Source organism: Suricata suricatta, chromosome 13, assembly GCF_006229205.1.
Source record: "Suricata suricatta isolate VVHF042 chromosome 13, meerkat_22Aug2017_6uvM2_HiC, whole genome shotgun sequence".
NCBI classification, from domain to species: Eukaryota; Metazoa; Chordata; class Mammalia; order Carnivora; family Herpestidae; genus Suricata; species Suricata suricatta.
In genome coordinates this window covers 10,247,820-10,261,171 of record NC_043712.1, presented here as the reverse complement: position 1 = coordinate 10,261,171, position 13,352 = coordinate 10,247,820, and the positions used below count along the sequence as shown (strand labels likewise).

The 13,352-nt window shown below is 54.7% G+C and overlaps 1 protein-coding gene across 5 annotated transcripts in view; it reads left to right on the top strand.

Annotated features, from left to right (window-relative positions):
- The window catches only part of NEK6 (NIMA related kinase 6), a 79,174-nt gene that overhangs the window by 34,850 nt on the left and 30,972 nt on the right, over positions 1-13,352 (top strand). For all 5 annotated transcript variants that reach the window (XM_029919566.1, XM_029919565.1, XM_029919567.1 and 2 more), the window contains 2 exons: positions 10,741-10,881; positions 12,174-12,236. In XM_029919566.1, the coding sequence (XP_029775426.1) occupies positions 10,741-10,881; positions 12,174-12,236 (204 nt within the window). The remainder of the gene's footprint in view (positions 1-10,740; positions 10,882-12,173; positions 12,237-13,352) is intronic.

The following is a 13,352-nucleotide window of genomic DNA, read 5'->3' as shown; positions in this document are numbered from 1 at the left end:
CGTGTGACTGCAGCGGTGTTCTCTCAGTGGGGTCCGTGCTGGGTAGGAAGGCCATGCTGTGAGGCCCAAGGAGAGAGTGAGGGGCTCTGGAGAGGGAGGCCGCCAGGGCGCAGGGTCAGAAAGCGCTTCCTCACCCTGCGCTGAAGTCAGCCCCCCTTTTTGGCTTTAGCTGTGTCCTGGCCCTCTTTAGCCTCTTGATCTAGAACCAGCAAAGCGTCAGGCCGCTGGATTCCTTCCACCTGCCTCAGCCTTGATGCAGACCCCGGGAAAGCCAGGCAGCCGCCCGCAGCTTCGCACACCCCCCGCCTTTGCACATGCTGTTCCCTGGGCCTGGAGTGCCCTCCCTGACTCCTCCTCCAGGCCTCAGTCCACATGCCGCTGCTGCTAGGAAACCTCTGGCTCCACCCCACTCCTTCCTCTGTGCTGCATGGGTGCTGGGTCACGGCCATGGCCCCCCGGTGGGGGGCTGGTGCCCGAGTCTGTCTCCCTTCCTAAACAGAGGATCTTCTGGGGCGAGCCGTCGCCGGTCACGTCCTCCCAGGCCAGGCACAGAGGCGTCCCTCGGTGCCTGCTGACTGAGTGCACTGAGTGAGTGCACAGCTTTGCCCGGTCGTGTGTGTGACAGACCCATGTCTGCTCCTAGGAAGCCCACGGCCTCATGGGAGACAGAGATAAGAAGCCGGGCAGAAGAAACTCAGGGGCCCATGGAGCTCAGAAGAGGCACAAGAAGTGGCATACAATGGCCTGGCGGGGGAGGGGGACAGGGTGCCAGGGCCAGGTGCTGTAGGGTCTGGTGCACAGCCCAAAATGATGAAAAGTCATGTCCAGGGTTGGCTTTTTTCCCCCAAAGCTGTGAGACCTAAATCAGGAGGAGACTCAGAGACAGCTACCGTCTTGAGCCATGGAAGGCTTGTCACAGCCTCTATCTGCTTGGTTCCTGTCAGAGGACATCAGGTGGACCGGTGTTTGGCCAGGGTTGCCATGTACAGTTGTACAGGTACACACTGCACAAAGGCGCCTGGCCAAGGAGGCAGATGGGTCTGAAATCCTTCTACACCTGAGCTCCCATCAAGACATGCTTCCCAGGTAGAAAGTTGCCTCGGCCCAAGGGAGGGAGCACCTTTATAGATTCACGCAGAGGCCAGACATGTGAGCGGGTAGACACTGTGTCTGCTAGTGTATGTGTGTGTGTGTACATGAGCTCATGCTCATGCACTCACACACTGCCCAAGGGCGTCTACACCTCAAACTTGCTATTCCCATTACTGGATGGGACACGGGCCCATGTCCTAGGTGGAATTTGGGGAGGCAGATCCCAGAAAGCCCAAAGGCCTGTGAACACGGCTGGTCCAGAGTCCACCAGGACATCTCCCTGATGGCTGGGGGCAGTGGGGCCTCCTCGGGTAATGTAGCAATTTGTCATATTAAGTCATTCACTAACAATTGAGTCCCCCTTGATTAATCTCCCAGAATTAGCCAGTTGCATTTTGAGCAATTAGGGTTAATTACAGCCTCATTTGGCAGAGGAGAGAGCCCCGTAATTATTTCACGAACGAGGCGAGGAGGCGGCAGCCGCGGCATCCCGGCATCTCGTCGCACATGTTGGAGTGGGTAATGACACAGTTAAGTGTAATGAGACACGATGAGTCGTCGTTGGGCAGCGGCTGCCGGTGAAGGTGCCCCCGGTCCCGCCAGCATCTGGCTGCGTTTGCAGAACTGGGGTGCAGCCGCGTTCACACAGGCGCTGCTGCAGGTTGGGCAGGAACGAAGACAGGCGCTTCCTCGCTCCTCCACTCATGAAGCGCTGGTGTTTAAACACCATCTGGGGAGACACTGTGGCCCGAACCTCGCCTGTGTCGGGACATAGAAACACCTCGAATCGACAGAAGAGGCATTTTCTTTTGTGGCAGGACACCCTGCTGTTTCCCTGAAATAGTCCTTAAGAGGAGAGACCTAGGGCCCACAGTGACAAAAGTACTGTGCTCTAGACCAGGTGGGGCTCAGTTCCCAACTCCATCCCTCACCAGCCAGGTGACATCGGGCGAAAGCCCTGCCTGAGCCTCAGTTCCCGCATCTGTAAAATGGGGCCATGAAGACTAAGTGAGATGGTAGTCTTTAAGCCAACATGGCGTCTGACATTGTGGGTGTTGAGGAAATGTGTGTCACTGATTTTATTCTTTTCTAAAAGTTGGTTTCTCTTGGGAGAGAGAGAAAAGAAATGAATGTGAATTGGGGAGGGGCAGAGAGAGAGGGAGAGAGAGACTCCTTGCTGTCAGCACAGCAAACCGTGAGATCATGACCTGAGCTGAAACCAAGAGTCTGCCCCTTAACTGCCCAAGCCACCCAGGTGTCCCTGTCACTGATTTTATTCTTATATTTTAACATTCATTTTAGTTTTCACGCTCAAGAGCCCAGAGCTGGAAATACCCACAGTGTGGAAAGAACAACTTAGCAAACACTCAAACTGGTTTCATTAACTTTCGGTGCTGCTGGCCAATGGGTTGTCATTTCAGGGAGCTTTCTAGCCATGAGCGCTGTCAGCTTATGAACATATGGGTGCTGAACCCAATGGAGTCACATGGGAAGTTACTGAGATTTCAAATGAACGAATGAATGAATGCAGCCGAGAAAAAAGAGCTTTAGTGCCCCCAGGCTTTATGATCTTACCAGTTTGCTGCAGACCAGTTTCATCAGGAATGAAACATAGCTGACCCACTAGGAGCCACGTGAATTTCCAAGACAGAGAAAGGTGCTCTTGTCTGAGAAAGCCCTGGCTAATGTGTCTTCCATCTGGAAAGTCTTTGCAAACCTGCTTGGGGCTTGCCAAGTTCAGTTATATTCGGCACTATTCAGAGAAAGAGGAATGTGCGTTACTTTTCAGGGGATGGATAGACGGCTGCCTCTTAGATCTGAACCACACAGGCCAAAATCTTTATGAAAATCTTCCCAAAGCAGTGCTGGAAGTTAGGTAAGATTTAATGACCAAATATTAACAGCTATTAAATTCAAGAAGTGTTTGCCGACGTGTCGTAAATTCAGGAGGGTCTGTCCCATTTCTGCCTTGGGTCTGCTAAGGAGCCCCACACAGAAGTAGAGACAGTCAGTACAGAGGTGGAAGTTTCCACGGAGGGATGGGCGGATGCTGAGGGAGCCCGAGGGTAGGGGTGGGATGGGGACACTCTAGCGGGATGATGTGTGGCCTGGCAACGATCAGGAGTTTGGGGCAGGACGGGGAGAGGATGTCCCAGGAGGAGGAAGGATCCAGGCCTGAAGGGGCAGGACCAGTCAGGTTGGGCAGGTGTTTAAGCACCGGTGTTTATGAAAGGCTGCGTCGTCTGGAACGGAGTCTATAGTGAATGAATGATGAGTCCTTTAGGGGTTTTAGGTGGACAAGGGAGTTTGCGGTTTTTGAAAGATCACTGGTTGCTGGTGCGCAAGGCACAAGTAAGGTGAAAACAGAAGGAAGCCTACCTGCCCTGCCCTGCCCTGCCCTGCCCTGCCCTGCCTTGGTCTTAAGCGACTGGACACAGGGAGAGAAGATTCTGGAGACTTCCAGGGGGAAAAAGCAACTGCCCTTGGTAACTGAAGGGATGAGGGAAAGCGAAGTTGAGGATGTGTCCAGCCTCGTGGTGAGATGGCTGAGGCCCTCTGTGGCTTTCCTCCGTCAAGTCTTGGCTCGTTGGTCACCGGGGCTGGTTCCCAGATTCTTTTATGTATGTTTAAGCTCAGCTTTCTCTGAGCTCAGCTAATGGGAATTGTCCTGGGGGACCCGCTGCAGCTGAGACGATGCTAGGTTTTGTTACCAGGTGACTTCCAAGTTTTGGGCATCTTGCGCACTGTTCCCACGCGCTGATGGCCCTCGGAAGCTGAGTATAGACTTCCAGGTCGGGATGGTCACTGCAGCGGCAGTGCCAAGAGTGACACCTCATTCCATCCTCCACCAACTCAGAGAACCAGGTCTTAGTCTTATTCAGAATTCTGAAATCGAGATAAATAACATGTACGTTTTGCCCTTGAGGGGCAGAGCCAGCCAGGAGTCGTGCTGGGTCCTCTGGCCCCACGGCACCCCTTCTTTTTGTCACAAGATCTGCGCGAGGGAAGGTGAGCTTTGGGCTTGAAATTAGCCAGATTGGGAAGAGCTGAGCAGGGACGGCCTCATAAAGAGCCTGACAATATGGACTCTCTGTAAATCGTGCCCTTCTGTGTAACACAGATTTACAACACATCACCGTACACACATATACTGAATCCATTAGAAGTTCCCTACACACAGTGTCAGATATCTTTAAAGGTGAAATTCGTTTACAGGAAATGTCATTCTGATGAAGTATGCTTTTTAAAATCACAGAAACAGTTGCCTTAAAATTAATGATGCATTGCAAATATCAAGGAAAAAAAAAGACCCATTCAGTGTAAAGATGATTAAAATTCAGGTCAGAAGTCTGACTTAGTCAGGCTAAATTTTTTAATGAGATTTCAGAAAATTAATTGGGCGAATGCATTTTTATTCTTTTAACATGTAATTTTATGCTCCTGTTTTTTTTTTTTTTTAAAGGATTCGTCGATGGCTGAAGCTTATTGTGGTTCAAACATTTTAAACTCAAATTAGCACAGGGTGGGAGGTGTTCGTGGCCTAATTTGATCTGACTTAGAGAAGAGAGCCTGGGTTTCTCGGAGCTTTCAGGGGTGGGGTTGTCCTTGGCTGGTTCACCAGCCCCCCCATGTCTGGCCTTGGCCTGAGAAGGCTGGTGCCATTTCTTGGGGGAGGCGTGGGATTAGGGAAAGGGGACTCGGGAACTTGACCTTCTTTCTCCATGGCTCCTGGCTCAGCCGAGCCTCCTGCTGTCCAGGGAGCCCCCCAGAGGCTACTCTTCTCTCTGAGATGGTGTTTGCCCCTCGGGGTCCCTGTGGCTGGCAGCAGAGCGTGGCCAGAGCCCCGCCACCTCCTCGCAGCCTCCGCCCATCTCCTCCAACTCTGGGGGAGAATAAGGGGCTCCCACCCTAGGGCAGGGGGATGAGGAGTCAGAAATGGCTTCAGGCAGCCTTTTCCCAGTGTGTGGCTCCCAGCATAGCCCTCCAAAGGGAGGCGAGCGAGCCTGTTGTCTGGCTCAGTCCCTTGGCAAACAGTCCTGGATAACGCGTGCAGGGGGCCGTGAAGTCAAAAGGGTACAGGGGCACGTCCACCTCACTGCTTTACTGCAGTCAGGTGACCATGGGTAGATGACCTCTCTGAGCCTCAGTTTCCTCATCTGTAAAATGAGATTGTGAAGACTGGGTGAGATGCTATACTTTAAACTTTTTTTTTTTTTTTTTTGAGAAAGAGAGCATGAGTGAGCAAGAGGCAGTGAGAAAGAGAATCCCACGAGGGGCAGAGAGAGAAAGGGAGAGAGAGTGTGGAGCCCTTTAGACCCCCAGCATGGCATCTGATGTCGTGGATGTTAAGGAAATCATATACCACTGATCTTATTCTTGTATTAAAAATTTTTTTAATCTTTTTTATTTATTTTTGAGAGACAGAGAGAGCGTGAGCAGGGGAGGGCCAGAGAGAGAGAGGGAGACACAGAATCTGAAGCAGGCTCCAGACTCTGAGCTGTCAGCACAGAGCCCAATGCAGGACTTGAACCCACGAACTGCGAGATCATGACCTGAGCCGAGGTCGGATGCCTAACCAACTGAGCCACCCAGGCGCCCCTTATTCTTTTATTTTAAAATTCACAGTAGTTTTCACAGTGAAAGAGCCCAGAGCTAGAAATTTCCCCAGCGCAGACCGTCCGTGGAGTGGGGACTATGTTGATGGTAATAACGATGCCCGAGGACTTCTTGCCTCCGCTGCCCGCAGCCCCCTTGGAGGCAGGCGCCGACCTTGTCCGAGGTCCACACACAGAGCAATGTCAATACCAGTAACGACATTAAGGACCCTGTACCATCTCCCGTGTGCCAGGCGCTTTTCCGAGAGCCTTCATTCAGGAACTTTCTTAGCCCCCAGAAGCCCTCTAAAGGAGGCACAATTATTACCTTAATTGTGCAAATGAGGAAACTGAGGCCCCGAGGGTGTATCCAAGGCACCCAGCCAGGAAGTGGCAGATCTGGGATTTGAACTCAAGCCTCTGCGCCCCAGTGGCAGGGTCTTAGCTGATGGAGCCAGAGCAGGGGTCAGCCTCCTCCCAAGCATGCTCCAGGACTGGTGTCTGTTCTCCCCAGGAGCCAGCAGGGGGTCCAAGATGCAACAGGGGACAGTGAGGATTATTAGACGAGCAGTTTCCGGAAAGGCCATCAGGGTTGGGGTATTACCTTGAAGTCTCGTAGTGGGAGCTGCTCCGGGCCAGCTCTGCCCCACCCCTGCCCCACCCTGTCTGCCCAGTAGCTCAGAGCTCCCTGGATCTTTGCCACCAGCATCCTCTCCTGGAAACCTCAGAGGAATCTTGGGGCTCATAGCACCAATGTCCCCCTGTTGGGGATGACCTCACTCAGCTGAGGTCTGACCCAGCAGGGGAGGAGGCCTTGGAGGCAGCTAAGGAGAGAGGCCTGGCCTTATGGGGCCAGAGCTCCATTCAACCTTTTTTTCTTCTGTCACATCCCCTGAGTTAAATCCAAGTAACGGCTCTCCTGGCTCGGGCACTGCACCCTGTGTCCCAGTGTCCCTACCTGAACAGAGGCCACCCTGGGGACAGGGCCCTATCCCGACCCCTGTGAGGATGGTGGTAGCCCCGAGCCTGCCCACACTGTCCTCCTCACACATGGTGGTGCTACCAAAGGAACCTCCCCACCCCCAACCGGAAGCTCATTCCTCTAATTAGGTCCAATGGGTTGTGACAGAAAATGCAAATCTGGGTCATCGCATATGCAGATGTGCAACTGGAGTCTCAGGATGCCAGACAGGATGTCACCCCATCCTCTGGGAGTGTCCTCTGGACAGCGTGGCCTTTGGGGCCCATCTCTGGGGTGGATAAGAGACTGCTAGGGACTCCAGTCACTTGTGACAGCTTCTGCCTAGTGTTTGCAGAGCAGGGACCCTAGGAGATCACCTCCTCCAAACTCTTCACTGTCACAGGGGGGAAACTGAGGCCCAGAGAGGGGAGGGGCCTGCCCATGTCACCTCTCAGAGCAGCTGGCTCTGCATGGTCAGGAAGTTCAGGGTCAGTTACCCACTGGTCAGCTGTTAGCAGACTGAAGTCACAAGAGCTGTGTAGGCAGCTGGTACAGTAACAGGTGCATTGTAGGTGCCTTTTTCTGAGGCTGATTTCGGCCACGCTCACAAGGGACAGTGGCAGCATCACCTGGTCCCACAGGCACCAGGTTGCTCTGAGCACATTCCCTGTGACACTGGACACCCGTGCCCTGAGCACTTGCTGTGGGCGGGGGTGGGGTGGGCGTGGGCCCAGCCCAGGGGAACACGGAGGGGACTAAGGGGTGCATTTTGGAGAGGCCAGGTTTGGGGCTTCGGTGACTGGAAGCAAGAAGCAGGAAGCTTAGACCTGGCCAGTCACGGGGTCTTGAAGGAAAAACAGAAGAGGCACAGAGGGCGTGGACTCTGGAGTCTCGGGTCCTGGGTTTAAATCCTTCCCATTACTCACTGTGAGGTCTGGAGCTGGTCACTGCCTCCCCTCTGAGCCTCAGTTTCCTGAAATTCCTAAAGGCGTCCTGACAGTGATGCCTACTCACAGGGTCATGGGAAGCATTCTGCACGGTGCCTGGCACTCAGTAAGTGCTCAATAAGTGTTCGCTCTTTCTTACATGGCCGTTTTGTGTATAAGTAGGTTAATTATTGTTACTGAGGAACTTCCTTGACAGACACTGGCATATGGTGGGTAAGATTGGGGTCTTCCTCCTCCACCAGCCCTCGCTCCTGCTCAGTGCACCCTCCTCCCCAGGAAGCATCTTCAAATCTCTCACCAGGAGAGGTAATTACGCCTTAAGACTTCAGAGTCAAGGTTGGCCGAACTGTTACCTTGCTGAGGGGAGGAGGCAGCAGGCTGTGAGCCTCACACCTTCCGTCACTCACTGCTGGCAGGAGGGTGCTGTTCGAGTCTCCTTGGCACAGAGCTGGGTCTGGGCAGGTTCAGAAAGGCCGAGAGTAGGGGTGAGGAGTAGCAGCTCAGGGCCCCTCTCTCCTGCTCCACCCCCACCTGTCAGTAATAAGAATGACTGAGCACCTACTGTGTGCAGAGGGACTCCGCAATCTCACGTGATCCTTCCAGCGACCCTGCAAGACAGCCCTGCTTCTGTCCCTCCGCCTTACAAGGAAACGGAGACAAAGCAGCTCGTGCAACTCCCCAAGGTCACCAGCCAGCAACCCAGAAAACATGCATAAGGAAATATACAGAAGGATGTTTATTGCAACATTATCTGTAGTGACAGGAGACAGGAGCAAGCTTGCTGTGGTGTATATTGTATATTCGGCAGTTGTTTAAATCACTGTCAGTGGACGATATGCATCAGTTACTGAGAGAGGGGAAAGCAAGTCTTAGAGTTAAATGTTCACCCAATTTTGTGGGGGTTTTTTAAAAAGTTTATTTATTTGAGAGAGCGCACGTGTGAGTGGGAGAGGGGCAGAAAGAGAGGGAGAATCCCAAGCAGGGTCCACACTGTCAGTGAGGAGTCCGAAGTGGGGCTCGAACTCACAGACTGTGAGATCATGACCTGAGCTGAAATCAAGAGTCAGATGCTTAACCAACTGAGGCACCCAGGCGCCCCGTGATTTTGTGTTTTTAAAAAGTACACCATCTCCATGTATGTGAATATTTGTTCACTGAGGGAACATTTATTGAGTGCCTACAACATGTCACTCACCATTTTGCGGGGTCCGGAGACAAACAAGACAACTAAGTAAAAGACTGTATTTGAAATGCTGGAAGGTAGACATGAAGGAGGAAGAGGCAGAAGTGTGGAAGGGAGATAAACGGTAAGGTTTCCAAGGAACATTCCAGACAGAAGGCCGAGTGAGAGCAAGAAAGGAAGGATGGTCAGTGGGGAAGGAGCGAAGCTACCAAGAGAAAGTAATGAAACAGCAAGGTCACAGAGGTGTGAGGAGTGTGGGTGGGCAGAGCACGTGGCGTCTTTTTAAATTTTATTTATTTATTTTTTAATGTTTTATTTATTTTTGAGAGAGAGAGAGAGACAGACAGCATGAGCAGGGAAGGGTCAGAGAGGGAGACACAGACTCTGAAGCAGGCTCCAGGCTCTGAGCTAGCTGTCAGCACAGCACCCGACGCGGGGCTCGAACCCACGAACTGTGAGATCATGACCTGAGCCGAAGCCGGACACTTAACCGACTGAGCCACCCAGGCGCCCCAGAGCATGTGGGGTCTTACAGGCTTTTGGGTGGTTGTCGGGTGAGGACTTTGAGTTACTTGCCAGGTTGTTAACTTCACTCACCGTACCGTGATGGCGTGTTTCCTTATCTTTGCCTGTTTCACAGTTCAAACTGAACACATTAGCGTAGTAAAGAAAGAAAAAATAGACGTTGATTGAGAACAGAAGTCCTGAAATGGATGCCGGCCCCCACTGGGCTCCACAGGCTCCTTCCGGGACTTATTTGTCTAAGAGTTGGTATTCAGGTGAAGAAAAGTTCCAGAATGCAGTTCAGTAAAGTTCCTGATCTTCCACTCTCTTGGATGCTTCTGGCCCAAGTCTGGAAGAGGCCTCTTCACATCAGAAAATTCAGATACTCGTCCCTTCCTGCCTCGGTGGGGCTCTTGTGCCTCTCGCCCCACCCTCAGCCACTAAATGAACCCCGCAGATGTTTCTGTATCCCTTCTACATGTGAGACCCCATCCTCACACACCACCCAGCCGGCCAGTGGCCCCCTGCGGCGGTGGTCCCCTGTCTCAGAGTAGCACGTGGGGGCTGTAGCAGGAGGAGGGCGTTTTGCCAGGCCAGCGCGGGGCAGACCAGAGCCACGGAGTTCTCCCCTCATCTTCCCCTTTCCGGGGCCCCAGTTGGCACCCCCTCCTCTCCTTCTCCCCAGAGCACTTTGCATGTGTGTTGGGGGGGAGGGACAAGGGGCTTCGTGGCCGCAGCTGGCAGCACCGCCCCTGGGCAGGTCCTACTGCTCAGCTGTGGGTTCAGCGCTGGCCCCTGGAGAGTCAGCGTGAAGTGTCTGGGTCCTTCATGTCGCCATAAAAGGGGCCGTTTACCCACAGAACAGGCTCAGCTTGGTGAGGCTGCAGATTTAATCTTGGTTTTCTCATCTCTTTGATGGGATTGGCTACCCCAGGAGGGGAGGTGGCCACATCTTACAATGACTGTAAGGTTAGGGTTGGGGCTGACTGACACGCGGAGGGCCGTGGGGCCGGTGAGTCGCCGCAGCGCCGTGCCCTCGCTGTGTGACCTTGGTGGGTCACTCCCTTCACACCTGCTCTGTTCGCTGGCTTCAGCCTGGGCACAGGAATTCAGGAGTGAACAAGGTGGGCGAGGCCCTGGCCCCAGGGAGCCTGCCCTCCGGGAATGCGGGACAGAAACCAGCAGATGAACGCGCCATCGGGTAATGAGGGGTGGTGCTAAGTGCTATAGCGGAAACCAGAAGCCACAGTTTCTCACTGCACAGTCGGGGATGTCATGGTGTGGACAGCACCCAGGGAGCCGGTGGGGTCTCTGACCATGAGGCTGGCCTTCAGAGTCTCTCCTTGGTCTTGTAGGAGCGCTGTTGGGGTCCCCAGGCTCCAGAAGGGGTTCCAGCTGCCCGGGGCCCGGTCCCTCATGCTGCCCAGCCACTGACCGTCCTCTGTCCCTCTCCTGCAGAGGCACCCAAACAGCCTGTCTTTTCGCTGCTCGCTGGCAGACTTCCAGATCGAGAAGAAGATAGGCCGGGGACAGTTCAGCGAGGTGTACAAGGCCACCTGCCTGCTGGACAGGAAGACGGTGGCTCTCAAGAAGGTGCAGGTGAGCCGATGGGGTCGAAGCTGCATCACAGGAACCAGCTTTTGTGTCTAAACATTGTGGCCCTGGGCCAGTCCCTTACCCTTCCACAGCACCCAATTAATTCACTGGGCTGTGGAAAGGATTAGGTGGGCCCCTGTTGATGAAAGCTCATTGTGAGCCTTAAAGGCAAATGAGCATGCATTGAGCACCACTGTATACTGGGTCGTGCCTTGAGAACAGTCCTGTGGGTGAGGGCGGTCATCCCATTTTTCGGATCAGAAGAACCGCAAAGGCGCAAGTGTCTGTCTCATCGGGAGCCAAGCGGAGGGGGAGCTCAGACTGACCCACACCCACTCACTCTGGGACCTGCACTTGCCGGTCATCGCTGGGCGTGAGAGCCTTTCCTGACCTCCGTGTCCCCCCAAATGGAGGAGGGGGCTCCAGCAGATGGGTCGGCTGCTGCAGAGACCTGCCAGGCAGCGTTTCAGTGAGAGCCACTGGGCCCGTCGGGATCGCGCATCACCACGGAAAGTGGTTTTAAATCCTCCAGTGGAGCTCCCAGATGCGCATTTGTCCTTCACGGATGAGCCTAACAGCCTGGGCAGAGGAGGCCGAGGAGAGGAGGTGACTCAGACGCTGCCACGGGTGGGGCACCAGGTGACCGTTCTTTGCTGGTCTGTAAACCGCACGTGCGGCTCCAGGTCACCGGAAGAGAGAGGGGCTCCTCTCTTCGGAAAAGGCCCGTTTTCTGCTCGTGGTCTTCCAAGGAGGGGCTCGCCTGGCTCTCTTTGTCCTGCTTTCCTGTGCCGTGACGGGTTTTGTAGTGGGGACCTTCTGTTCATTGCGGGGGTCAGAGGTGTTCTGAGGGCCCACAGCGAAGGGCTCTGAACGGGCCGGGTGGGGGGAGGGGCACAGTGCCAGGTGCTGTGCTTGCACCGTCTTACTCTGCCCACGTGACCACCTGTGAGGTCAAGCCAGGCTGTTGGCCGCATTTCCAGAGCTGAAGACTGAGGCTCTAAGCATGTTTCCTGGCCTGCCACTTACCAGTGTGTGACCTCAGCAAGTCACTGCACTTCTCAGTCTTTCTGTATGTAAGTCGGCACCAGTAACTCCTGCCTCACGGGAGGATTCCGAGCAGAGTGGTCGGCACAGCGCCTGGCGCGACGGGCACCCAGTGAACAGCCGTCGTGTCCGTGAGGTCCCTCGGTGAGGAGGTGGGAGAGCCAGGGTGGGAGTTCCCATCCTTGTGGCTCCCACCGGGGGCCCCGGGAGCTGGGTTTTGACAGCTCTCTCTCTTTTTCCTCTCACCCAAGATATTTGAGATGATGGACGCCAAAGCCAGGCAGGACTGCGTCAAGGAGATCGGCCTCCTAAAGGTGAGTGCCCTGGGCTGAGCAGGGACCCCTCGCTTCCTCGAGGTGGCTTGGTCCCCAGACTGGGCCACCTGTTGGCCGTTGCAGGCCATAGCCAGTTAGGTTCAGAAACAAGGCCCCTTTGAGAGTCAGTGGTCCATTTGTTTTCTCGTGATTGGGTGGGCGTGGGCCCCACCCCACCTCTGCCCAGCCTCATGGCATCCCCAGACTAGCCGTCCTTGTCCCACATTGATTCTGTTTATGGACACCGGCGCCTGGCACCAAAGTCCTTCCCCTGAGGGCACCAAATCACTGCCACCCAGGAGATGCACCCCCTGGGGTGACTCAGATGGGCCAGCCCGGGATGCTAGAGAGGATTCACAGCCAGCTGTGTGACCCGGGGCTCCTGATGCTGGGTGACTGTCATCCTGTTAGGCTCTTCCCAGACCTTCCCTGACCAGGGCGGGGTGGTATCTGTGGCCTTTCCTTTCTGCTCCCTGCCTCCCCAGAGACATAGAACTTCCTGGACTAGACTTGCCCCCAGCCTAGGGCTGCTCTCTCCTAGCGATCCCTCCCTACTCCCCGGGCTTAGGATTCTGCCTGGGGTCTCACAGGTGGTGGAGGAGGAGGGACGTTACGTGTTTTGAAAGCCCTGGAGCCTAGGTTCAAATCCTCATGTCTTCATTTACAAGCTGTGTGACCTTAAGCAAGTGACGTAGCCTCCGGGAGCCTGTTTGCTCATCCGCTCAGTTGTGAGAATACCTGCCTCATGGGATACGGGTGGTTGGAGATCAAATAAAATAATACCTGGCACAGTAGAGCACACAGTAGGTGCTCACTCGGCGTGCTCCCTTTTCAGGAAATGGAGAGCCGGCTCGGCACCTTCCGGTTAAGGGAGGCTGCTGGCTGCAGTGACACAGAAGCCCCACCGCGGGATTTCTGGTTAGCGGTTTACACCGCCAGGTCTGCCCAGGCTCTCAGGCCCCGGCCCGCCCGCCCTCAGCCGCTCCCGGGCAGCAGGCAGGCAGCTAGGGTGACTGTCGGAGTGATGTTGGCTGACCCAGGGGCCAGGGAGTGCAGGGGCCCGTCCCAGACTCTGGAAGGCTGGGGATGTGGGATTCAAACGTGGGCACAACAGAT